Source organism: Capsella rubella, unplaced genomic scaffold, assembly GCF_000375325.1.
Source record: "Capsella rubella cultivar Monte Gargano unplaced genomic scaffold, Caprub1_0 scaffold_1, whole genome shotgun sequence".
Taxonomy (NCBI): Eukaryota; Viridiplantae; Streptophyta; class Magnoliopsida; order Brassicales; family Brassicaceae; genus Capsella; species Capsella rubella.
The window spans coordinates 5,926,914-5,950,910 of record NW_006238923.1 but is presented as its reverse complement, the minus strand read 5'-3'; the positions used below and the strand labels follow the sequence as shown (position 1 = coordinate 5,950,910).

At 38.1% G+C, this 23,997-nt stretch overlaps 6 protein-coding genes across 7 annotated transcripts; 1 reads left to right on the top strand and 5 right to left on the bottom strand.

Moving 5' to 3' along the window:
- Positions 1–1,512: 1,512 nt before the first annotated feature.
- On the bottom strand, positions 1,513–6,049 carry LOC17899588 (leucine-rich repeat receptor-like serine/threonine-protein kinase At1g17230). The gene is made up of 3 exons (XM_006306563.2): positions 2,367–6,049; positions 1,905–2,288; positions 1,513–1,825 (listed from the first exon to the last, which is right to left on the bottom strand). Exons 1-3 carry the CDS (start codon positions 5,278–5,280, stop codon positions 1,800–1,802), a joined length of 3,324 nt encoding a protein of 1,107 aa, XP_006306625.1. The 5' UTR covers positions 5,281–6,049; the 3' UTR covers positions 1,513–1,799.
- A 98-nt stretch (positions 6,050–6,147) lies between these two features.
- LOC17899544 (translation initiation factor IF-2, chloroplastic) lies at positions 6,148–11,515 on the bottom strand. The gene is made up of 12 exons (XM_006306597.2): positions 9,660–11,515; positions 9,508–9,540; positions 9,153–9,266; positions 8,850–8,999; positions 8,609–8,707; positions 8,457–8,519; positions 8,017–8,172; positions 7,850–7,915; positions 7,453–7,689; positions 7,076–7,351; positions 6,672–6,860; positions 6,148–6,550 (listed from the first exon to the last, which is right to left on the bottom strand). Exons 1-12 carry the CDS (start codon positions 11,190–11,192, stop codon positions 6,395–6,397), a joined length of 3,072 nt encoding a protein of 1,023 aa, XP_006306659.1. The 5' UTR covers positions 11,193–11,515; the 3' UTR covers positions 6,148–6,394.
- Positions 11,516–11,923: 408 nt separating this feature from the next.
- Positions 11,924–16,461, top strand: LOC17900072. Of its 2 annotated transcripts, none has more exons than XM_023788831.1 (7): positions 11,924–12,202; positions 12,462–12,582; positions 13,017–13,143; positions 13,447–13,793; positions 13,888–15,661; positions 15,735–15,985; positions 16,081–16,461. In XM_023788831.1, the coding sequence occupies exons 1-7, from the start codon at positions 12,051–12,053 to the stop codon at positions 16,150–16,152; spliced, it is 2,844 nt and encodes a 947-aa protein (XP_023644599.1). In that variant the 5' UTR covers positions 11,924–12,050; the 3' UTR covers positions 16,153–16,461. The 2 variants fall into 2 exon arrangements, with proteins under 2 accessions (XP_023644599.1, XP_006304706.1); XM_006304644.2 differs by having other exon boundaries at positions 12,417–12,582.
- Positions 16,462–16,564: 103 nt separating this feature from the next.
- LOC17897790 (CASP-like protein 2A1) lies at positions 16,565–18,055 on the bottom strand. Its single transcript, XM_006304149.2, has 3 exons — positions 17,793–18,055; positions 17,090–17,210; positions 16,565–16,996 (listed from the first exon to the last, which is right to left on the bottom strand). Exons 1-3 carry the CDS (start codon positions 18,008–18,010, stop codon positions 16,721–16,723), a joined length of 615 nt encoding a protein of 204 aa, XP_006304211.1. The 5' UTR covers positions 18,011–18,055; the 3' UTR covers positions 16,565–16,720.
- Positions 18,056–20,473: 2,418 nt separating this feature from the next.
- Positions 20,474–21,750, bottom strand: LOC17897785 (glutathione S-transferase U26). Its single transcript, XM_006305536.2, has 2 exons — positions 21,335–21,750; positions 20,474–20,994 (listed from the first exon to the last, which is right to left on the bottom strand). Exons 1-2 carry the CDS (start codon positions 21,647–21,649, stop codon positions 20,653–20,655), a joined length of 657 nt encoding a protein of 218 aa, XP_006305598.1. The 5' UTR covers positions 21,650–21,750; the 3' UTR covers positions 20,474–20,652.
- Positions 21,751–22,518: 768 nt separating this feature from the next.
- LOC17899078 (glutathione S-transferase U25) lies at positions 22,519–23,561 on the bottom strand. The gene is made up of 2 exons (XM_006305531.2): positions 23,181–23,561; positions 22,519–23,084 (listed from the first exon to the last, which is right to left on the bottom strand). The coding sequence occupies exons 1-2, from the start codon at positions 23,493–23,495 to the stop codon at positions 22,740–22,742; spliced, it is 660 nt and encodes a 219-aa protein (XP_006305593.1). The 5' UTR covers positions 23,496–23,561; the 3' UTR covers positions 22,519–22,739.
- Between the last annotated feature and the right edge of the window lie 436 nt (positions 23,562–23,997).

The window sequence follows — 23,997 nt, the reverse complement described above, 5'->3', positions numbered from 1 at the left end:
AAAAATCGACTTTAAGTCGTGTCTGCAAACAGTTCTCTTTGGCTTTAGTGAGTTAAGTCGTCGAGGGTAAAGAAGTCATTTCGAGTAGACGTTGTGGCAAGCGGGAAAACGGAATCGACAAACTGGCAATGGTTATGATTTTTGATACTGTTCATGTCACTTATGACAATTTTCTCTAAAATCATCTTCTTTTCATATTATAATGATTTTGTTTTCGTTCCACTTAAATCCTATATATGATACTATAAGATTTACATAAAGAATAAAATAAAGATTTATACATTTGAAATTTTAATTAAACAGTATTGTTTACTTTTTAATTCAGCTTTTTGGGTTTAGGATGTCCTTGCAAAGCTTTTAAAATATGACAATCCTGTTCAAATTATTTTATTTATTTATGGCATATAAAATAACAAAGTTCTAAGAGAAAAACCTGGAAATGAAAGAAGAAATAAAGACGGCGAGATTCACACGGTTAGATTTCTTCTCGCTTAGGGATTTCACCTCTCCCTGAGGAAGAAGGCTAATCATGTCAGTCAGCTCCGTGACTGCTACTGATGAGAGAGATTTTTTGTTGGCGCAAATTAAAATTTTGTTATATATTTACAGTTTGATACCCTCCGATTTCTTTCTTCTTTGCAATGACCAGTGTTGATTTTACACCCTCTTATTAGTTTATTACATCATCATTACCACGTAGTATTATTAATTGAAAAAAAAAAAAGAGAGAAACAAAATCCGGAACGACCGGAAAAATGTAAGAACTGACGCCGGGAGCTTCCTCCCAGGCGGAACATTGACCTAATCAGTCGCTTTGGCTTAAAAAAAACCCAAATCTGTTAAGAAGGGATTGAGGCCAAAAGAGACTCCACTTGACGATCGACGGGAAAACATTCTTTGTTAACATAGTTATGTTCTAATCTTCTGGGTAACTTTTATTAGTAGTCGTCGAGATCTATGTACGAGCGGATGAGCATTGTGGCGCAGAGTCGAATTATACAGAGACGAGCGTGTTGTTGTTTTACCAAAGACGAGCATTTCGAACTGAAGCTGTTCCGGTTTTTTAATTCAGACTTCTTCTTTGCCAACAATCCACCCATCTTTGGGAATTTGATTTCGATCCCAACTGAAGAAGATTTGATGAATCAAATGTTCTATTTATACGCATTGGCTTCTCAGAGACCAATTTAATATCAAGTTTTTACATTTGGATTTGAAGGAAGCCTGAACTTGGTCTTGTTTTTAGCTCAATTTGAGGATTTAGCGCGTTGAGGTAATCTCGCCGTACAAACGATGGAGTATCACACACTCTTTCTCAGTTTTTATTCTATCGATACAGAAGATTTTGTTTTTGAGAAAGTTTCAACATTTAACGTCGGTTTCAAGTTTTTCCGTCTTTCTTTTTTTTTTATTTTTTCGTTTCTTGTGTTGCTTCTATTTTGTTGGAGAAGTAAGCTTGTTTATGTTCAATGTATGTCAACGACTTTATCAGAGCCAATAAGTTTCTAGGAAGATACGTTTATGGCTTTTTAAGCCCTCTAAATCATTCATAGATTGTTACATAAGTAATCTGCATAATTATATTTTATTTTAAGAGAGAGAGAGAAAGATCCTAGCTGCTTATCTGATCTTGGACCTCTGTTTTGTTCTTTTGCAGAATATTTCAAACATTGCTTTACATGTTCAGCAATGTTACCTAACAATGTGTTGGTTTATGTAATAACTGCAGAGATCATTGTGAATCAGAGTCAACATTTCTATTTTCCACTGTATGACTGAGCTGGACTTATTTGCTGACTTCAAGGTGATGCAACAAAGTCAATTTCTGCAGAATAGTTAAAATGTTCATATGAGAATCGGAAAGTTTGCAACCTTGCTGAAAAAAGTTTGTGTGCGTACATTACCTTTGGAGGAGTTTGCTTCTTTTAAAGGAGTTTCTGATGTAATGGATGAGGAAGAGAAGCTAGTTGATCCCCGAGCTTCGGTAATCATAGCCACAACTTCTCTCATAGTTGGTCTACTAGCCGGAGAATTGCTGGTGCAGAACAGTGCAATCTTTAGGACTAGAGACATCTCATGAACCGTTCTCTTATCATTTGTATCCAGCCTCGGATCAAACATTTCAATGGCTGGAACCATGTTACGGATTGATCTTCTAACCCAATTGACTAGATCCCCTCCTTGCTCCAGCGGTTGAACTGGGGGCTTTCCTGTTATTAGCTCCAAAAGCACTACTCCAAAGCTATAGATATCGCATTTCTCTGTCACCTTCATAGTGTAAGCATATTCTGAAACAAAGCAAAACATCAATCAAATATGTCAGATAAGCGGGTGTGAGAGAAAGAAATCTGTGATGTTTTACTCACCTGGAGCGATGTATCCATAAGAGCCAGCAACCGCTGACATGGACTTTGAGTAAGAGAGATCAATCAACTTAGCCAGGCCAAAATCTCCAACATGAGCCTGGAACAGTTCATCAAGAAGAATGTTGTTCGATTTTATGTCGCGGTGAACTATTTGAGGTCTGCAATCATGATGGAGGTAACACAGACCCTCTGCAGCGCCGTGGGCGATTCTATATCGTGCATTCCAATCCAACAAGCAGCTTTTCTCACCTCGCTGTAGTTGCTCGCCAAGGCTTCCTTTTGACATATACTCATACAAGAGAAGATTTGAGTTCTGGTGGTAGCAGAAACCATATAGCTTCACAATATTCCTGTGCCTTATCTTTCCAAGTGTTGATATCTCAGCTCTGAAGCTATTATCAGAACTAGCTCCTTCGCCGCGAGAATTTAGCTTCTTCACAGCTATCACCTCGCCATCTGACATTTCAGCTTTGTAGACCGTTCCACATGCTCCTCTCCCTAAAACCACGTCTTCGGAGAAGTTTCTGGTTGCATCCACAAGGCCTTGATATGTGAAACCTTTCTTAGGGAAATAGTAGCTGTCCATGACATCCGGTTTTGTTTGATCCTCAAGAGCAACAAATGCTGGTTCTCGCCGCTTTATTGCCCAACAGATACCAACAAAAGTGATAAGGAAAATCGAGCCGATTACAAGACAAGTGATTGTCAAGATTTTTTGCCTTTGCGAACCATTCATTAACCAATTTAGCTTCGATGCAGAATTTGGGGCAAGTTGTTGGCAATGGCTTCTCTGAGAGTTACACAACCCTCGGTTTCCAGCAAAGTTCGATGAATCCATCCGCTGGAACACTGCTGTCTCTGGTACTGTTCCTAACAAGTTATTGTTTGAGATATTGCAGATGAGGAGGCTCATGAGATTCCCAATTGAAGCAGGGATCTCACCTGAAAGCTTGTTGTCGTTGAGGTAAAGTATCTCCAACATTTGTAGATTTCCTAAACTGTCTGGAATCGTACCTGAGAGATTATTGTGACTAATGTTGAGGGAGATTTGCAGAGAGGTTAACTTTCCAAGCTCCACTGGAATGTTTCCAGACAAGAAATTGCCTCCTAGTTGTAACTCCATGAGCCGAGTAAGATCTCCAAAGCTATGAGGAATTTCGCCTGTCAAACTATTATCAGACAATTTCAAAATCTCTAAATTCACCAACTGACCAAGCTCCTCTGCTATGTACCCGGAAAACTTGTTGCCACTAAGGTCAAGCCTCTGGGTAGTGACACAACTTCCCAACTCTTTAGGGATGTGACCAGTGAGCTGATTAGAGGAGATATTTAAGCCAACAATCTTTGTGAGATTCCCAATCTCTGGAGAAAATTCACCAGTAAAATTGTTGTTAGCTAGACGCAGTCTTTCTAAATTCTTCAGCTTTCCCAGGCCTGCAGGTATATTCCCTGATAACCAGTTTTGGTGAAGCTCTAATGCAGTAAGATTCTGAAGATTAAATAATTCAACGGGAAGGCTTCCTGTCAGCCGGTTATCGCCTAACATTAGCTTTGTCAGTGACTTACAGGTTTTCAGATCACGAGGGATGTTTCCTGACAACTTATTTGAACCAAGGCTCAGAAGTATTAACTTCTGAAATCTGCAGAAGTGGGCAGGAATTGAACCAGACAGAGAATTGGAAGACATGTCAAGGACAGAAAAATTGCTATAGAAACCGATTAGAGGAGGAATAGTCCCTTCAAGCTGGTTGTCAAAAAGTTGCAAATCTACAAGGTAAGTTAGAAACTGAAGCTCTCGCGGGATAGTACCGTTTAGTCTATTGATAGACAAGTCTAGCTTCTCCAACAGTGTCAAATCCCCAAGCTCCCTAGGGATTGGACCTTCAATAATGTTCTCAAAAAGATGAAGTAATTCGAGATTCAGGATCTGGCCAAACTCTGTCGGGATGAAACCTGTTAACTGATTCTCCGAAAAATCTATCTCAACTGCATCTGTCAAGTTGCCTATTTCATGAGGTATCTCTCCGGTTAACTGGTTTGTGTAAAGGTACAGCCTTTTAATCTTTGTGAGCTTCCCAATAGCTCTTGGAATTGATCCCTTGAAGTAGTTTTCGTGGAGCGCAAGCACCTCCAGACTGGTAATGTTTCCTACGGAAGGAGGTATCTCGCCAGATAAACGGTTTTGCCAGAGTATCAGATCAGTAAGATTTTGAAGCTTCTCGAGCTGCTTAGGAAGGGAACCCTCAAGAAGATTCTCCGCTAATCCAAGTACCTTTAGGCTCTCGCATCCGCTGATTTCAGACGGAATAAAACCCGAGAACGCGTTCCGTCCTGCCCTAATGACCCGAAGCTGTCTCAATTTCCCCGTGGAAGGAGGAATTGCACCGGTGAGATTGTTGCTGTAGATCACAAGCTCTTGAAGCGAACTCAAACTACCGATTTGTCTAGGGATTGAACCGAAAAGATAATTCTCGCATAGATACAGCTTCTCAAGAGTGATGATCATTGTTAGCTGAATTGGTATCACTCCATGGAACCTATTTGTGCAGAGATCAAGAACCTCTAGGCTTCGACAGAGAGATAAATCCCGAGGGATTGGACCGGAGATGAAGTTGGTGGAGACATTCAGTTTCCTTAAACCATTAAGCTTGCATATGAGAGGAGATAGTGTACCTGAAAGATTCATCCCATTGAGATCAACAGTAGTTACGGTTCTGAGACGGGTACACGCGATTCCTGTCCAGTTGCAGGGATTTGAATCCAACTGATTCCAGCTTGCCAGATAGCCATTGGAGTCATTAAGCAGAGCTTTAAACTCCAGAAGAACACGCCCTTCTTCGTTTAAGGATCTCACAAAGATGAATGAGAAAGAACAGAGAATCGCTATTGCCAGGAAACATATCCTTCCTCTCATTTTTTTACAAGTTAGCTTTGGTAAGAGCACAGAGTGATCTCCGAACACATCAGGAAGAAACGAAAAGAATCGTAGATTTGGGGCAGCCACGGAATGGTTTTGGCTAAGAGGTCAAAAAGATTAGATTGAGATGGGGAAAAAGACAGACAGGCTTTTGACTGATCAAGAAAGACTATCAGCAAAACACTTTGGAAAGGTCTCTGTTTTCTCTGTCTCTTACAAGAAGTCAACTCAAGTTTAATTCTCTTTGTCGACGACATCGTCTCTTTCTCCGACTTGGTTCACCATATTTTTGAGCTGCAAGTGGTTTCAAATCACGTGATGGAGATCTGGTTTTGTAGTACAGATCCATTGAATAAAAATGTTGGGATCCTTTTTAGTGTTTCTCTGGGTTGTCAATAGAAGAAAACAGAGGATCTTGTTTGTTGTGACGGTGAGGATTTGATGAAGACGACACGTGAAAAAGGATGATTCAGGACAATGATCTTTTAAGTGCCCTGTTTGCTTTTTGTGTTTTAATTTCTTGGTGACGGGTGAGAAGAGAGCGTTGGAGTCTGTGAGCTCATGATTTCTATCGTTGACCGTTAAAAGCCGCGCACATACACACTCAAGTGGGGAAGTTATTGCTGTCTTTTTCGCGCCCATCTTGTCTGTTAAATTGCCACTACACCGATGTTCTCCCACTTTCTTATTTTAGGGGATAAATATTCAGAAATACCATTTCCGTGATTTCTTATTTTTATTTTTTTAATATTACCAAGCGAAAGGTTGCTCAAGTATACAGTTTTATAGCTTTATAAACATTTTATACCGCACGTTATAAAAATATTCACCAAAAATTATATAACACTAGTAGAGTTATATATAGACAATAAATAAAGGATACTTTTTGTGACTTTTTCAAGATAAATACTGTTTCATTTGGGTCTTTTTTCTTTCTTTTTTTTCCTACATCAATCAACCACATGTAGAAACATTTGCCATATACAATATGAGACCATACAAACAATGTACCAACCAAAAGGTTGTCTGACCCAAATCTTACCCTGGGGGTCTGGTTTTGTTGTTTGCCTGAGTTTCTTGGATGACTTTAGAAGCAAATCCTATATCACAATTAAACTCCAGCCTCTTCAATCGCGGCAGACATTGAAGCCGATGCTTCTTCTAGCGTTCGCCTCTTTTGAACTGCGTTAAAGGCCTCGATGATGTCTCCTTCAATCCAATCATCGTAGTCATCCATCCCAATACCACATTCTAATCCAGCACCCACCTAGAACATTATAATCAGAGTGAAAGGTTTGTATTGACCAAGTAAGAAAGACGAAAAAAAAACAGGGTTTGGTTTAGATTTGGACATATCTCAGCTCGTAAGATGGAAGTTGATAGTTTACCTCTTTCACGTTTTCTTTAACTCGTTTAAGAGAATCAAGGACACCGACATGGACAGTTTTACCCTTCCGGAGTACCCTGATGCCACAATCTTTGACAAATTTCCCTTCATTCACCATACACCCAGCCACACGACCACTACCACTGCTGAAAGTAGCCCGAACTTCTGCTGAGCCAATTGGGATTTGTTCCTATCAACAGCGACATGAATCTTCAGTTTACAAAACTCCAATAAGACTCATGAACTGAGACCAAAATCTATGTTTTATGATAATCCATGACAGAGAAATTACTTTTCAGGCTAATCAACCAAAAAAAGAAAGTTTCAGTGTAAATCTATAGAGGCGTGTTATCAGATAAGGCAATCACAAAACGGTTCCGAATTGCGTAAGAAATCAATGCTAACCTCAACAGACTCAAGAAGTCCTTCCATTGCGTTTCGCACATCATCAATAAGCTCATAGATAACTCTGTATAGTCGGATTTCAACACCTTTGTTTTCTGCATCTTTCTTAACAGAACCAGACGCTTTGACATTAAATCCAAAAATGATGGCTTCACTTGCTGATGCAAGATCAACATCACTGTTGCTCACATCCCCTGTCGCTTGTAGCAAGAATTTCAAGGTGACATTCTCCTGAGGGAGGACTTGCAAGGCTTGTCTGACTGCTTCAATCGATCCCTAGTTATCACATTGATGATTGGAATTAGCATGAATAAGAAGAGACCGCAGAAACCAAAATGTTTAAGACGATGAGCGGATGAACCAAATGGGCTCTTTACCTGTACATCAACCTTCAAGATGATATTAAGCTGATGCAAATCTAAGCCTGACATCTTTTTCGCTGATACAGCAGAAGCTAAGGAGGAAAGTGTGACCTTTCCATCCCCAGCCTTTGCAGATATTCTTTCATCTCGTAGTGATATTGCACGTGCCTCTGCCATCTCACGAGCCACATCAAGGGAAGCGACAATCTCAAATTCATCACCGGCAATGGGGACATTATTTAAGCCAATCACCTGCAAATATAATTTAGATTAAATTAGATATCTAAATCAATCCAAATATGAGAACATAGTATCAAGATTGTGCCACCAAGAAAATAAACATGAATTGCATAGAGTATTTCCATTATTGTGTATTGACGTTTAAATTAGGGTAGATTATGAAACTACAAACCTGTACAGGTATGGAGGGTCCAGCTTCATCAACTCGTCCCCCGCTGTGATCAAATAAAGCTCGTACCTAAACACAGAAACAGAGCAAGACCAAAGCAGGTAAGTTTCTAGCCATTTTATATCATCCGCACAATGCGCTTGGGGAGAAAACTAAAATTTTGGATAAACCTTTCCGAAAGCTTCTCCGCAAACAACAACATCCCCTCTTTTCAAAGTGCCCTTCTGAACAATGAATGTCGCAAATGGTCCTTTTGCTTTATCAAGTCCAGCCTCGATAACAATACCTTTGGCATTTCTGTGTGGATTTGCTTTCAACTCTTGCAGCTGAAACAGCCAAAATAAAGTCAGTCCACAGGGAATAGCTAATGAGAAGCAAAAGCAGAGACTGAGAAAAAATATGAATTGAAGCCCATATGTAAGTATAATTAGTCTATAGCCTTCCTTGAAGCAAGATTTTGTGTCCACTTTGGAGCAAGGATGCAAGTCATTTAGTAGCCACTATGTAGTACTTATGAGAAGAAAACCAAATTAAGCTTCATTATGCATCTAGCAAAAAGAAACAGAAAAATCAAGCAAACCTGTTATCATGGGATTTATAACAAACTAACCTCTGCAACAAGCATGACAGTTTCCAACAGATCATCTATATTCTCCCCTTTCAACGCACTGATCTGTTAAGGGAAAATATAGAGCATGATATTAGATCCCATGGAACATATGGACCCTGAAACATATGTGTGATGATAGTATGTATTTCAACCTGAACCATTGGAACATCACCACCCCAGTCTTCCGGCATCAAACCAATTGAAGAAAGCTCTTGCATCACTCTATCTGGACTAGCTCCTTCTTTATCTATCTGGAACAGGAAATGAATTAGACTGAGAGAAAATACATATACACAAGGTAAAGAAGAATTAACAAAACAAAAATAGTATTCTAGGTAATAATCTTTGTCAATTCCTAGATAGATGAACGCAGGTGCTACATGAACCTAATACCTTATTTATAGCTATGACTATTGGTACAGCAGCAGCCTTTGCGTGAGCTATTGCTTCATTTGTTTGAGGACGAATTCCATCATCAGCAGCAACCACAATGATTGCAATGTCAGTGACCCGTGCTCCTCGAGCTCTCATTGCCCCAAATGCCTAGATGAGCACAAGTCAGGAGAAATATTATGGTATGGCTAGCATTAGATGTGAGGTAGTCAAAAACATGCTACATGGAAAAAAGTCTCAGGGACTATAATTCAGCATCAAAAACGAACATGTGAAGATTCAATTGCAAGAAAAAGGATCTACCTCATGTCCAGGGGTATCAAGGAAAACACAGGACTGCATCTTTCCATCAAAAGGGACAGACACCTTATAAGCACCAATTCCTTGTGTAATTCCCCCTGCTTCTGAAGCAGCAACCTGCAGATAACCAGGTAAGAAAGATTAGATGAAAAAGCTATGTAGCACTAACCTTGCCAGTAAGCAAAATGAATAAACACAAATATAGATTCCTATGCTAAATACGAGTTGTATCCTCAACACATTAATTGCCATTAGCCATGCTTTAGAATTGATAAAGAACTGACGAGGCCACAATGAAAGTTTTTGATAAATGAAAAGGCAAATCAAAGTTACGTCAGATAGCTAATCTCATTCATACCTTGCTTTTCCTGATATAATCTAGAAGAGTAGTCTGCAAAATAGGTAAAAAATGCCATTAGGAAAATATGATGCTAAAACATAAGACTCTACATATCCTTTTATGGACGAGTAGGACATGAAAACAAAGATAGTAGTGCAAATTGTGCTTACCTTTCCATGGTCCACATGACCCATTATCGTTATGACAGGAGGCCTGTCCTCTAACTTGTCCAAATCTTCTTCATCAAAAGTTTGCCGTTTCTTTGCCATCTCTTCTACTTTAACTGAATCAGCATCAAGGACCTCAACATCGTAATCTCTACAAATCATCTTCACCATCTCTCGGTCCAAGGTCTGCACACCATCAGGTCTAATCCCTTTTGAATATAGATACCCGAGGATGTCACCTTCGCCGATGGCTAGGTTGTAAGCCAAATCCTCGATGGACATGCCTTCTTCCTCTACCTCTAAGATTTCAGCTTTGACAGGTGCAGCATCTTTTGCAGCCTGGAGTCTTACAGCCTTCCTACTCGCTTTACTCCATTTTCTCCCTTTTCTACCTGATCTAGAAATGGATGTATCTTCATCGCCGTCATCTTCAGCAACAATTCTTCGTCTTGGGCTAGCTGATGCATTTTTTTTATTACGGTGCTCAACTCTGAACTTGTTAGAGGGAGGACCCTTTCCAGGCTTCGTAGGAGCTAACACAGCCTGAGAGGCCACAGCATCAACAGCCTTTTTCTTGGAAGCAAATTTGTCAACCAAAATAGGCTTCCTTTCTTTACTTTTAATGCTAGAATCAACTTCTTGAGAAACTGGAGGTTTTGGTGCCATACCAAGATCTTTTAAGATGGGTGATTTCTTGACGGGTGGTTGAGCTACCATAGGCTTCCCTTGTAACATTGGCTGGGGTCTTACAGGAGGTTGAGGTCTAAAAGGTGGCTGAGGTGGTGCCAATTGAGCGCCTGCTTTGGCATTGGCCTCTTCCTCTTCTTTTGTTCTAGGTTCGACCTGCATTCCTCTATTATCAATTTTAGGTGATTCCTTAACAACTTTTTGCACAGCAGAGACAGCATCTCCCTTACGCCACACACTCTTCATAGTTTTCGTCTTCCTTGTGGCTCCAGCACTCGCATAGCTACCATTTTTCGAGTTACTACTGCTGGCAGTAGGCGGTGACGGTTTAACAGCCTCAACACCTTCTCTATTACCTGGTTTCGGTATTTCCAATTTCTCAGCTTTATCTAACACATCACCAAGAGATTCAATAACCTTATTCCTCTCTTCTTCGCCATCAAACTTACCCCCATTGGATAAATCCTTAGTCCAAGGAGCAGTATTCGACCCCAAAACTCTTTCCACCCTTGGCATAGGGGGTTTCAACACAGGTTTAGGATTCTGTTTGAGCACAACCTCGGTATCATCCCCATCTTTACTCCCTCTAAACGAGTTAGAATCTATAGAATTGTTGTTTTGATCAGCAATGAAGTCAGCAGTAGTAGTAGTAGTAGAAGACGAAACGGAATATCTACAGAGCCATTTCTTAGTACCCTTAACGCTTCTCCTTGACAAAGAAACCCTTTTAACTAACGCATAGGATGCATCCGAAGAACTCGTTCCTGAAACGCTTGCACAAGCACCACCTAGACTAACCAGAGAAGCCAACGATGGCATTGTGCCGACGAGAACAAGCATCGACGGCATCTCCAATAAACCCAGATAACGAACAAAGCAAAAAGCAATAGCAAATTCAGAGACTTTTTATCTCATTCCAATCCCGACGGATTTCGAACCAGAAATGACACAAAAGCTACCGAATTCGAAAGGAATTGGGGTTATAGACGTATCGAATTCGAAATCATCAAGCTCAAATTGAGGATATGTGAGCAATTTAGAGAGATAGTGAGAGAAACAGAGAGAGGAAGAAGATAAGTGAAGGAAGAAGAAGAAGAAGAAGAGAGTGCGGAGATAACTTTGAACTTGAGCTTGTGTGGGTGTGGCTGCTTCTATGCCTGAAATTTTCGCGGATTTCCGATAAGGCCAATTTACAAAAACAAACAATTAAAAGCCATAAAAAAATTTACTCTTAACAATTATATAAAATCATTTTATCCAGAAAAGAAAAAGAAAAAAAAAACACAACTTTATTTTCTTGTCTGGAACATTTTAGTCCTCTCAAATTGGATATTGGGCTCAACAGCAAAGCCCATTTATAATGAACCCGTCTCATTTATATACCGACCCGGGAACTTCTGCGTGATTGACACACGTGGCAAAATATGAGCCGTAAATTGTACAGAGAGGGCAAATTCGTCCACCAAAGCAGCCGGAGATCAAATTAAACTCATTAAAATATCAATCGAAAAGTAACAGAGAGCATTTAATACCAAAATAAATAAATATAGATTCGATTAATAAATAACGCTGAAAAAGAGAGAGAGAGAGAGAGTAGTCATATTTCAGATTTCTCTCTCTTTACCTTACTCTGTTGAAAGTGAATCCCCGATATAATAGAGGGAGAGAGAGAGTGTGTGTGTGTGTCTCTCGTTGACGAAGGAGAGGATGAAGGAAGAGGATGTGAGTTCGCAGAACGTAAACCCTATTAGTAATCGGAACAGTGTTGCCTCAGCTTCTGCTTCCGCCTCTGCTACCCCTGTTGATAGGTTCCGACGACGAGCTAGATCGCCTTCTCCTCCTCTTACAGCTGCTGCTAGGTGAGTCCCCATTCTCTTAACGCAGATCGAGCTTCACTGGTGGGAAATTAAGAGTTTTTTTTTAATTCGTTTTGTTTAATTAGAGCTCATGTGAGATATATCTAGGGTTTCCTTGTTTGAGATTTGCATCTTAATTTTGCTACCAATGCTTTGAAATTTTTCAATTTTTTGCTTTTTGGTATTCGACGTTTGATTTCAATTCAAGCATTAACAGCTCTGCAGGGGCATCATCTCCTGCTTTTCTGGTTAACGCTGGCAGTGTGGACTGGTCAGGTCATGGGCTGGCAATTTCAGCTCGTTCGTGTAGAACTTGGGATAGAGGAGATTTACTTAGACGTCTTGCCACTTTTAAGCCTTCAAATTGGCTTGGAAAGCCCAAAGTATGAGTCTTTTCTTCTCGTTTTATGCTATTTCACATGCTATTTTCTTTGTCCTCACTCAGAAAACTAAATATTAGCTAGTGCATATCCTACCAAATTTAAGTTCATTTCTCCTAATCTAGTTTATATAGTGATGGGAATTAGATTGAATGCGGTAAACTTGGCATGGCCTCCTGTAGTTGTTTTTGGTTTCCTGTAGTTGTTTTTGGTTCAAACAATAACTTAGGCTGATCTAACAGTGTATCTAATGGACATGTTGAGAAGTCAATCCTAGTAACTTAGGTTGCTTCATTTGTGTGGTGATTTACTTTTTCGTCTTTCTCTATTTTGGATTGGTCCTTTCTATGTCCTATGGTATCTGTTGCAAGTTTCAGCTGGTGGAAATTGTTTTTTTATTAATGGTGTCTCCTGCCATGGTTTTTCTTTGTTTACAGACAGCTAGTTCTTTGGCTTGTGCTCAGAAAGGTTGGGTTAGTGTTGATCTGGACAAACTTCAGTGTGAATACTGTGGTTCCAATCTACATTACTCTCTTCCACAAGATTCGTTGAATCATCCCGAAGGTTAATATTCTTGTTCCTGTAATTAAACAGATCGTCTTTTTCTTTCTAACTCTTGGCACTGAGGTGTTGTGGAAGAATTTAAGTCTTCATCTTTCACTTGTACTGTACCAAAAAGGAGATAATCTCTCAAACTCTTTCTGAGCATCTTCGGAACGAAGAGTTTTGGTCAATAACCAACATATATACCAACGAAAAGAATTTTGTGTGTTTGCGGTGTGATTCTTCTCTTAAGCAAGAAACACCATTGGAAATTAATCTATATGGTGCTAATATTTGATATACCTTATCCTTATTTGATAACAGCTGATAACATCCGAGAAGAATTCTCCAAGCAGCTTGATGATGCACATGAGAGCTCTTGTCCTTGGGTAGGAAAAAGTTGTCCAGAAAGCTTAGTTCAATTTCCTCCAACTCCTCCATCAGCCTTGATTGGAGGTTACAAGGATCGTTGTGATGGGCTCCTTCAATTCTATTCTCTGCCAATTGTCTCGCAATCTGCAATCGACCAGATGTGTGCTTCAAGACGACCGCAAATTGACCGCCTTCTGGCACATCCTCAAGTCTATGCCAATGATGATCTCAGTTTCAAAATGGATAATATCTCAGCCGCAGAAACGTCCAAGGAAGGAGCTCTCAGTAATTACTACCGGGTAAGAACTCAGGAATATGCACTCTTATATTCGTGAAAATGCAAGCTTACTAGCAATAAACTACCATTTCTTATTAAAAAAAATAACCTTGTAGGCTCAGAAGTTGATAAGCCTATGTGGATGGGAGCCTAGATGGCTTCCAAATATCCAAGATTGTGAAGAACATTCAGCCCAGTCAGCTAGAAATGGGTGCCCTTCTGGCCCAGCTAGAAATCAAAGTCGTCTCCAAGATCCTGGTCCAAGCAGAAAACAATTTTCGGCTTCATCCCGAAAAGCCTCTGGAAATTATGAAGTTTTGGGTCCAGAATACAAATCTGAATCCAGATTACCTTTACTGGATTGTAGTTTATGTGGTGTAACCATCAGGATTTGGGATTTCATGACCACTTCTCGGCCGGTTCCGTTTGCCTCTATAAATGCCAGTATTCCTGAAACGAGCAAGAAAATGGGAGTGACACGTGGCACTAGTGCAACAAGTGGAATCAATGGATGGTTTGGTAATGAGGGCATGGAACAGCAGCAAAATGAAGATGTTGACGAGGCTGAAACTTCAGTTAAGAGAAGATTAGTATCAAATGTAGGTCCAAACTTATATCAAACTGCAGCTGGTGCATCATCCTCTGCGCAATTGAACATGTCTGTGACGCGTGATAATTACCAATTTAGTGATAGAGGAAAAGAAGTGTTGTGGAGGCAGCCTTCAGGAAGTGAGGTTGGTGATCGTGCTGCTTCATATGAATCACGAGGGCCTAGTACTCGTAAACGGAGCCTGGATGATGGAGGAAGCACAGTTGATAGGCCTTATCTACGGATACAACATGCAGACAGTGTTGAAGGGACTGTTGTTGACCGTGATGGTGATGAGGTTAATGATGATTCAGCAGGGCCTTCAAAGCGTACCCGAGGCTCTGATATGCATGAAGCTTATCCTCCCTTGTATGGGAGAGACTTATCAGTTGGGGGACCAAGTCACTCTCTGGATACTGAAAATGAGAGGGAAGTAAATAGAAGTGACCCATTTAGTGAAGGAAATGAACAAGCTATGGCTTTCCCAGGTGCCAGAGACTCCACACGGGCTTCCTCTGTTATTGCTATGGATACGATTTGCCACAGTGCCAATGATGATTCTATGGAAAGTGTGGAAAACCATCCAGCAGACTTCGATGATGTAAATTATCCTTCTGTAGCGACTGCTCAAAGTGCGGACTTCAATGATCCTTCGGAACTGAATTTCAGCAATCAAGCTCAGCAGAGCGCTTGCTTCCAACCAGCTCCTGCTCGGTTTAATGCTGAACCAGGCATTAGTAGCATAAATGACGGTGAGGAAGTACTGAACACAGAGACTGTCACTGCCCAGGGAAGAGATGGACCAAGTTTAGGTGTTAGTGGGGGTAGTGTTGGAATGGGTGCAAGTCACGAGGCAGAAATCCACGGAGCTGATGTTTCAGTCCATAGGGGAGATAGCGTTGTTGGAGACATGGAGCCAGTTGCAGAGGTCATAGAGAATCTAGGACAAAGCGGTGAATTTGCACCAGACCAAGGCCTTACTGATGATTTTGTTCCTGAAGAAATAGATCGAGAAGGTAGGCTTGGGGATAGTCAAGATAGGGTGTCTCAATCAATTGTAAGGGCGGACAGTGGCTCCAAAATTGTTGATTCATTGAAGGCTGAATCTGTTGAAAGTGGTGAAAAAATGAGTAACATAAATGTGTTGGTCACCGACGACAGTGTTCATCCATCTTTGTCTTGCAATGCGATCATGTGTTCTGGTTATGAAGCATCTAAAGAAGAAGTGACCCAGACTTGGGAGTCTCCGCTCAATGCTGGCTTTGCACTCCCTGGATCAAGTTACACTGCAAATGACCAAGGTCTGTAGATTTCTTCCCGTGGTTTATAAAGACATTAATATCCAAATTCAAACATATGCTGTTTCATTTCCAGGGCCTCCAAACGGGGATAGCAATGATGAAATTGTGGAGTTTGATCCAATAAAGTATCATAACTGTTACTGTCCTTGGGTTAATGAAAATGTGGCTGCTGCTGGATGTAGCAGCAACAGCTCGGGTTCGTCGGGTTTCGCTGAGGCGGTTTGTGGGTGGCAACTAACTCTTGATGCCCTTGATTCGTTTCAGTCCCTTGAGAATCCTCAAAACCAGACAATGGAATCAGAATCGGCTGCATCTCTGTGCAAGGTTTGCATTAACTTGCATTTCCTTTACTTTATTTTATTCCTTCTCTAGATGATCTGACACTGACACCTAACTGGTTTCAACTGTGTTGTTTGTAGGATGATCACCGAACTCCTTCCCAGAAGCTTTTAAAACGCCATTCTTTTATCAGCAGCCATGGGAAAAAGTAAAGAGTATTTACTTGCGAATAAATAAAAACAAAAAGGTACAATTGCAAATTTTCCTGATTTCAGACAGAAATCCTTATATATCGGTGTGGTAAAGCACATAAGCTGGCACGACACTTGGTTAGCGGCTCTTTAGCTTGGGTTTCCTTTTTCGCAGTACAAAATAAAGAAGTTTCTATAGTCTTTTCTCGGATCTACAAAACTTTTGTGTTTCATTATATTTAAAGTAAAAGTTTGTGTAGTAAGTAAAACAGCTAAAGACGCCTAAACAGAGGTGACAGTATTGAAACTAATTCGATAATCTTATAATTACTTCTTGTCCTGTTTAATCCTGCATTCAACGATATTGGTTGTGTGTAAATCATCAGTTCACAAGGCAATGTGTGAATGGAACCGTTGTGTTGATGATCATTAGTCTCCGGTAATTTTGTATGATTCTTATGTTTAAAATCGTAACATTAATACAATAATAAAAAGGTCCATAAACAAAAGCATTCTTTCTCCTTGACCCCAGTTAAAAAGACATGTGAAACATGACAAATTAGATTGTACTTAAAAAGCAAATGAAGGATCAATTTCCGAAGACAGCGACTTCGATGTTCTTGTCGGAGTCAACAATGGAAGGAGGATCAAAGCGAGTAAAGAGCTTATAAGAGGAGATTAGAGAGAGAACAACGTAGAAGCAAACCACGAAGAATGTGATTATAACAGAAGCAGTGGCTTTATGGCAGAAACTGCCATAGGAGCTGCATGCATCGCTCCAAGTAATGGCTGCGTCTCCATTGTAAGCTAAGTATAGAACTTCCGCGGACACAGCTCCAGCAGCAAGAACCAGATAGGTCAGAAGCTGAGACAATTAAATATGTATTATGAAATGAATTTTAGTATCAAGCGGTCCATTTGGTTTGCTGATTAACGGAAGGTTAATACTATACTAGACCTGGTCGAGACAAAAGAAGGTCCAAACACGAGGCATAGTTGAAGAAGAGCGAGGCATCGCTGCCATGGCTGCTGATAGAAGAGAGTAGCCTGCACATATTCCATTTGCGTGCACCAGGTACCTAGTTTTGTAATAACATTTTTACCATTACTAAATTACCGATAGTTAAATACATATTAAAAAAAAATGTATTCAAACCATAATAGCAATCTTAATCAAAAACCCCTATATGGCCATATCTATACTAACTTCGATAACAACAAATGTAGCTTTGACTAGTACGTGTCTGTGCCTAGCATATTCTAGCCCCTACACTAAAATTAAAATTGTCCACTTGTGATTCATCAGAACCGCATGTTTTATGATAACAGTGAAAAATTTTGGGGACCAAATTAAGATTATAAGTGAAAAGTTTAGGACCAAAGACTACCGGCCATGATGAATCTATTATAACGAGAAAAGAAAAAAAAATGCTATACTATACACATGTATGCACATAATTACAGTCAATTCCTTGAAACTACTACAGCTTTTTTCTGTATTTCCATGTAAAAACTTCGGTACATCATCTCACAACACAAAAACCCTAATTGTAAATAGTATGCGAGAAGATGTAACTCTGAATCTTAGAGGCAGGTGAAACATTAATATAAGTACCATTCCCAATTTCCCATGTTAACATGTGTATGAATAAGATACGTACCTGAAAGCTGTGAGATTGGAGTAAGATATAGAACCGAACTCATTGTCTTGAGAGTCCTTAAGCATGACAACAAGCGCCGCAACACAAAGCCCCACCGGAGCTAACCGGAGCATTGTCTCGGCAGTTCGGAATCCGGGACCAATCTCCTCCCACTTTTCCGTCGCAGCACCATCGGACCCGCCGTGGTTATCCTTGTGATGATCATTGCTCTTCTCCATTTTCTTGCTCTCTTTTTTTTTTGTGGTTCCTATGAGGGAAAAAATGTGGTTATAACACAAGTGGTGGTGATTTTAATGTGTGACATTAAATAAAAAGAAAGTGTTGGATCGATAGGGTTGGTGACTGCATTTAATTTCGATATTCATGACACTCCTCACGCTTCCCTAGAAGCAAACCACATTTAAAAGCCTTCGAAATTGACAAGTTATGTCATCCACTACTACAAATTGCAAATTATTGATCACTCCACTCCAATACAATCTTGGTTTTTTTATTAAAACGAACGATTTGTCTACAAAAACATATACTGTAGATATATATTTTTTTTTTTTAAACTCAAATCTGAAAAAAATGAAGATTAATACAAATGCTTAGCTCATTTTAATTTAATTAAGTACAGTTTTCATATGTTAATAAAATTAAATTAGGAAATTAATTTCTCACTCGTGGACATGTTTTATCCAGGCGACTGTTTTATTCGCTTTCTCATGGTTTTTTAACCTTTAATTTTTTCACATCCATCGGTTTGAACCTTAAACTGCAACCTTAAGAACAATGTATATCAAAATATACTATATAACAACATTGTTAACACGACTACTTCTTCGTTTAGCATCTCAATCAAAGAATCGTAGCTTTGAATGTGAAGCAAAATTTTAACATTGGCTACTTCTTCGTTTATATATATTTTCAAAGAAGTAAAGTGTTTATAGGTTACTAAATTTTGGAGCTAATCAAATCTCGTGACGAAAATACAGATGCAGAAATTTTTTGGAGTTAGTTTCTTTGTAGATAATAAATTAAATGTATAGAGTAATAGTGTGTGTGCTACGTACGTATTCTCATAATAGTATGGTTACCGGATTAGTTGGTTTAATAAAAGCAACTAATTCTAAATTTGTAAACACCATATATATGGGACTATTTGGTGGATCAAATTTATGAATGCTCCTGCAAATTTTCATAAGCACAAGGCCTCCAAGCTATATTATATTTCAGTATCATCAATAGTCAATACCTTTATGTAGATCGAGAATCTAATATATTAAATATTACAATATACATATATAGTACTAGTTTTGAAACGAAATACTTCTTATACTTTTATATTGAAATTTCTAGTGAATTATTTGTTTTTGGTCTTTCTGGCAAGTATATATGGCCCCTCTAATGTTTTTTTTTTAATATATATTTTTGGGAGTGTATTCAATCAAACTTCTATAGTGATTTTACTCAAATGGTAAATGTACTGACTCTTAAAATTGGTTATATTAAATTTTAAATCTTATATTGTTATTGTAGTATTTCAAGCATTGGTTATATTAAATTTTAAATCTTATGATTTATGTATTATGATTTCTGGAAATATATATATGTTTCATCCAAAATGATTTTAAAAAATCTAAAACGTAATTTTAACAACAATATATATGGTATCTAGTTTGGGAAAGTGTATCATTGAGGTCATCCGAGCTCCACGTAATAACGTCACTCGAACTCAGGTTATATGTATATTTATTTATTTTGGTAAAGGTTATATGTATATTTATTTAGTGACGGAAATAACGATGATAGTTTTTTTATTCTTTCTCTTGATTACAAATTCAATCGCCTTTTTCAAACAATATATACAGTAGGATACTTTTTCCTAATTTACCCTATATTCTGTGATTAATAGTAGAGGATATCAAAATATTAATAATCAAATTTGACATCTTAACAACCAAAAACATATCTTTCTTCTTAATTCCTTCTTTTGCTAAAAACCAAAACATATCTTTTAAACTTTTTTATGCAACAAAAAAAACTAATAGAAAATAAACAACATAAGATAATGTATTTTTTTCATTAATTGGAAACATAATTCACAAAATAAACAAATGTTTTAGTTTGGCCATGTATTTTTGATTGTTTGATGTTAAATATAAACTTAAAACCAAATGAAGAGAAAAAATATGATAGTGTGTTCTGAATTAGTTTTGTGGGTAACCTGAGATATATATATAACTTTATTATATAGTACTAGTAGTAGTATTATTCTGTTGTCACATCGTTTTCATTCGAATTTAATTCAGAAGCCACACTTATTAGTGCTAGATCGCATCATGAATATTATTACTGGTATAAAATTACATATTCCATAATAAAATTAGTCAGTTAAATTAAACATTAGGTCCAACTTGATACATACAGTATATATGTAATTGGAAGGAAATGGATTTTATGTAAGATTTGTAATTTTCTCTTTTCATTTTTTTTTCCTGTTGTTTTGGTGTCAAAGCTTTATGAACCGTAATAAAAAAATGTTTACTACTATATGAGAGAGTCTGTCAGATCATCTTGATCCAAATGACAGAATATATGTTAATCTTTAATATCAATTAAAAAATAAATTACTTCGTTAGTTCAATATTTTTTTCATTTTCTTCGGATTAGATTAATTTTGATATAGATAGAGTGAATGGTAACGAAAAAGGTGCCGTGAACATTTTTATTACGGTTGTACAATGCTTTGAGCGTTTGACCAAAACAACAGGAGAAAAGTACAAATCTTGCATAAAACAGAAACACACACAATATAATCAGACTCTTCTTAATACCCCCCAACCATTTTCTTCTATACAACACATGAAAAGATGGCTCATGCTCCAAATTTCTTCCTCAAGACATAAACATACTCAATGATCCTATCAGAATCAGCTAATGCCTTGACCACACTCTCTCTTTCCAAACACCTCTTGGTCCACGTAGTCAATTTAGGAAACTCTGTTTCGATACTGAACTCACCAAATTTCTCCATGGCCTTGAACCAGCTGTAGTATCCCATAAATGCAATGTCCAGGTATCCGAACACTTGACCACCATAATAAGGCTTGTCTCCCAGCGCTGTTTCAAGTGTCTTGAAATGTTCCAACAGTTCCTTCTTCGCTGCTGCGTGTTCTTCCCCCATTGTTGCCCATATCTTCCATGATGGGTCGTAAAACTGAATTTAACAAAATGCACCAAAGTCATCATCATATGTACATTATCTTTAAGAAACTAACATTATGATATTTTTGGAACCAGAATTAATGTTTTCATTTGTGTTTGCATGCATTTCTTTCTCTTTAAACGAACTTAAAACTTTTAAAACATCTTTAACGCAAAATCGTTTTATAAATGTTTTATAGCGTTTGCATGTTAAAGAAATATATATTTTAAAGAATTTTTTTTTAAAAAAAAAATTCATCTAAAACCCTTAAAATTTGGGATCTCAGATAATAAAACCTACACATATTAAAGATACATAAGATAATTAAGAGTGGGATGGGGAGAGTTATTACCTTGCGGTCGATGAAATCAGCCCAGAACCGAGCTTGAGACTTGTGGTAAGGATCAGAGGGAAGGATAGGGTATGTATGGGACCAAACCTCATCGATGTACTCAAGCTGGATAAGAGACTCACATATGGGTTTACCGTTGTGGATGAGAACAGGGATCTTCTTGTGAATGGGGTTCATCTCGAGGAGCAAAGGAGTCTTAACCCATGGATCCGTTTCCTTGTACTCATACTTGACTCCTTTCTCAGCCAAAGCCATCTTTGTCCTCATCCCGAACATGCTTGGCCAGTAATCAAGAAGAATCACTTCGTCCGCCATTTTTTCAGATCCGGTATGGTTTACCTCTGATCCAATTGTTATTTTTCGAGTGTTTGTGTTATGCTTGTTGTTATATATATATGTGGATAAGGATGTTTATGAGGTTGAGGGTTTTTGGGGATTTTTTTTGAGGTAAACACGATAGGGGTTCTAGTAATGTGTTCCACGTAACTTATTAAAGTCTTTATAAATGCATACATATATATATATATATAAATTTTGTCAACAATTATAAATTGATTGACTTATAGACTTATACGAACCAATATTGAAAAATATGACTTATAAAATACTTAAATACATATTTTGTTTTCTTATAAAATACTATATGGATAATGGATTGTAAAATACTAAATTCAATACGCCCCTGAAACAAATTTAATAATACAGTTGTCTATATGCTGTAATGGAAAGAAATATGTTTTTTTTTTTTTTTTGACAAAGAAATATGCATTTATTTTGAGCAAAACCCTTAATAAGTTCTTTCTTCACTCTCTTTTTCTTTTGTTTCTTACGATTCCTTGCCTTTTTTGGTTTTATATATTTTCTATATCTAGCAACCAATATGTATGAATTTGAATTTAACCGAATTAAAGTTGTAGCTGTTATCAAATCTCACTTCCGAATGATTCAGTTTATCGAAATATGCGGTCCTGTCATTTGAATATCCATGTGAGTTATGTGTAAAGAGAAGGCCACTCAAGCAAACCGTTTGGGAGCAAACCTTCCTGATCATGCTACTGATTTAGTTTTTGGGCCGTAAAGCCCATTGTATATTGGACCTTAAAGTGGTCTGCTCGCAATATTAAAAAGGATCCAGTCCAATGATTGTAGTTTCTGGAAGTCTTCTTCTTCTAATCACAATGGAGAACTCAAAAACTAACAATCATTGAAATCAACGCTGATATTACTCAAGCTAAGCTAAAACACCTCAACTGTCTTCAAAGTAAATATTTGTATTATTTTTAGGAAGACATAGTGTTAAGATTTTCGAAACAGGGAGAAACAGGACATAAAAGAGAAACACACAAAAAAAAAAAAACATAAAAACACAACATATATAAATATAGCAGTAGAAGTAAGAAGATGTCTATTCGATCCCAATATGTTTCTTTAGCACGGGAACGAACTCAACGATCTTGTTGGAATCAGGAAGAGACTTGGCCACACTCTCTCTCTCCACACACCTTTTAGCCCAAGCAATCAGTTTTGGACACTCTGCTTCAATGCTGAAATTCCCAAACTTGTCATACGCCTCGAACCAGCTGTAAAACCCAATGAGAGCTATGTCCACGTAACCGAACGTTTCGCCTCCAAAGTAAATCTTGTCTCCAAGCTCAGACTCTAGTGTCTTTAGTATCTCGATGAACTCCTTCTTCCCCGCCTCTTGTTCTTCTCCTTTCGCTCCCCAAATCAACCTCGCTGAAGCGTACACCTAATCACATTTATACGAAAACTTTTAATATCGATCGATGATGTTGCCTAACAAAGCTTAGGTTATAAAGCTATTAATATTTAGAAGATTGATTACCTTCTTGTCGATGAAGTCACCCCAAAACTTGGCCTGAGCTCTTTGGTAAGGATCAGAGGGAAGGAGTGGGTTCTTGCTAGGCCAAACCTCGTCGATGTATTCAACCTGGATGAGAGATTCACAGACCGGTTTACCATTGTGGATGAGAACCGGGATTTTCTTATGAACAGGATTCATCTCGAGGAGGATCGGGCTTTTGTTCCATAGATCTTGTTCTCTGTAGTCGAACTTTACATTTTTCTCCTCTAGAGCAATCCTCGTCCTCATTCCGAACATGCTCGGCCAGAAATCAAGAAGAATCACCTCGTCCGCCATTCTTGTTCTTGAATCTTGATTAAAGCTCACTGAGTTCTTTTGTTTTGTGTCTTAAATATATGATTAGAGAGAACAAGGTTTCGGTAAATTTATAGAGGAGAAGAAACATTAAACTACACCCAAAAAAAAAGAAAAAAAAAATCGCATTTTGCTTGCCGATAAAGTCAGAAATGCATTAATTCCCATTACACTGATATCTAAATTAATTAATCACGTTAAAGTGTATACAGACATTATACGAAGGGAATAAAACTTTTTGCTAAACATTTGTCTTTTCATTAATTATCTTTACCTTAAGAGTTAGAGATTCCTTTTAGTCTCATTATTTTGTGTTATTGAATATGTTAAAATTTGATGTTGAGTTTTTTCGTGTATTATAAGTTTATATAGTTCCAAGTATTCAAATATTTATGTTTAACATTTATCGGACATGCTAACATTTACGTGACAAATTTTAAATCAAATGCTTATATACCAAGAGTATAACGTATAGAAGCTTTAT

Excerpts from the sequence above, each read along its gene's own strand:
- LOC17899588 (XM_006306563.2), bottom strand. The coding sequence starts at position 5,280 with ATGAGAGGAAGGATATGTTTCCTGGCAATAGCGATTCTCTGTTCTTTC. Across the intron at positions 2,289-2,366 it reads TTATGGATACATCGCTCCAG|AATATGCTTACACTATGAAG; the intron begins GTGAGTAAAACA and ends GCTTTGTTTCAG. Across the intron at positions 1,826-1,904 it reads AGAAGCAAACTCCTCCAAAG|AAATTGACTTTGTTGCATCA; the intron begins GTAATGTACGCA and ends ACTATTCTGCAG.
- LOC17899544 (XM_006306597.2), bottom strand. The coding sequence starts at position 11,192 with ATGCCGTCGATGCTTGTTCTCGTCGGCACAATGCCATCGTTGGCTTCT. Across the intron at positions 8,173-8,456 it reads CTGTCATGCTTGTTGCAGAG|CTGCAAGAGTTGAAAGCAAA; the intron begins GTTAGTTTGTTA and ends TGGCTGTTTCAG. Across the intron at positions 7,352-7,452 it reads TCTTGAAGGTTGATGTACAG|GGATCGATTGAAGCAGTCAG; the intron begins GTAAAGAGCCCA and ends TGTGATAACTAG.
- LOC17900072 (XM_006304644.2), top strand. The coding sequence starts at position 12,051 with ATGAAGGAAGAGGATGTGAGTTCGCAGAACGTAAACCCTATTAGTAAT. Across the intron at positions 13,144-13,446 it reads TTCGTTGAATCATCCCGAAG|CTGATAACATCCGAGAAGAA; the intron begins GTTAATATTCTT and ends ATTTGATAACAG. Across the intron at positions 15,662-15,734 it reads TTACACTGCAAATGACCAAG|GGCCTCCAAACGGGGATAGC; the intron begins GTCTGTAGATTT and ends TTTCATTTCCAG.
- LOC17897790 (XM_006304149.2), bottom strand. The coding sequence starts at position 18,010 with ATGGAGAAGAGCAATGATCATCACAAGGATAACCACGGCGGGTCCGAT. Across the intron at positions 17,211-17,792 it reads TCCAATCTCACAGCTTTCAG|GTACCTGGTGCACGCAAATG; the intron begins GTACGTATCTTA and ends TTACAAAACTAG. Across the intron at positions 16,997-17,089 it reads CCTTCTTTTGTCTCGACCAG|CTTCTGACCTATCTGGTTCT; the intron begins GTCTAGTATAGT and ends TAATTGTCTCAG.
- LOC17897785 (XM_006305536.2), bottom strand. The coding sequence starts at position 21,649 with ATGGCGGACGAAGTGATTCTTCTTGATTACTGGCCAAGCATGTTCGGG. Across the intron at positions 20,995-21,334 it reads CTGATTTCATCGACCGCAAG|TTTTACGACCCATCATGGAA; the intron begins GTAATAACTCTC and ends TGTTAAATTCAG.
- LOC17899078 (XM_006305531.2), bottom strand. The coding sequence starts at position 23,495 with ATGGCGGACGAGGTGATTCTTCTTGATTTCTGGCCGAGCATGTTCGGA. Across the intron at positions 23,085-23,180 it reads GTGACTTCATCGACAAGAAG|GTGTACGCTTCAGCGAGGTT; the intron begins GTAATCAATCTT and ends AAATGTGATTAG.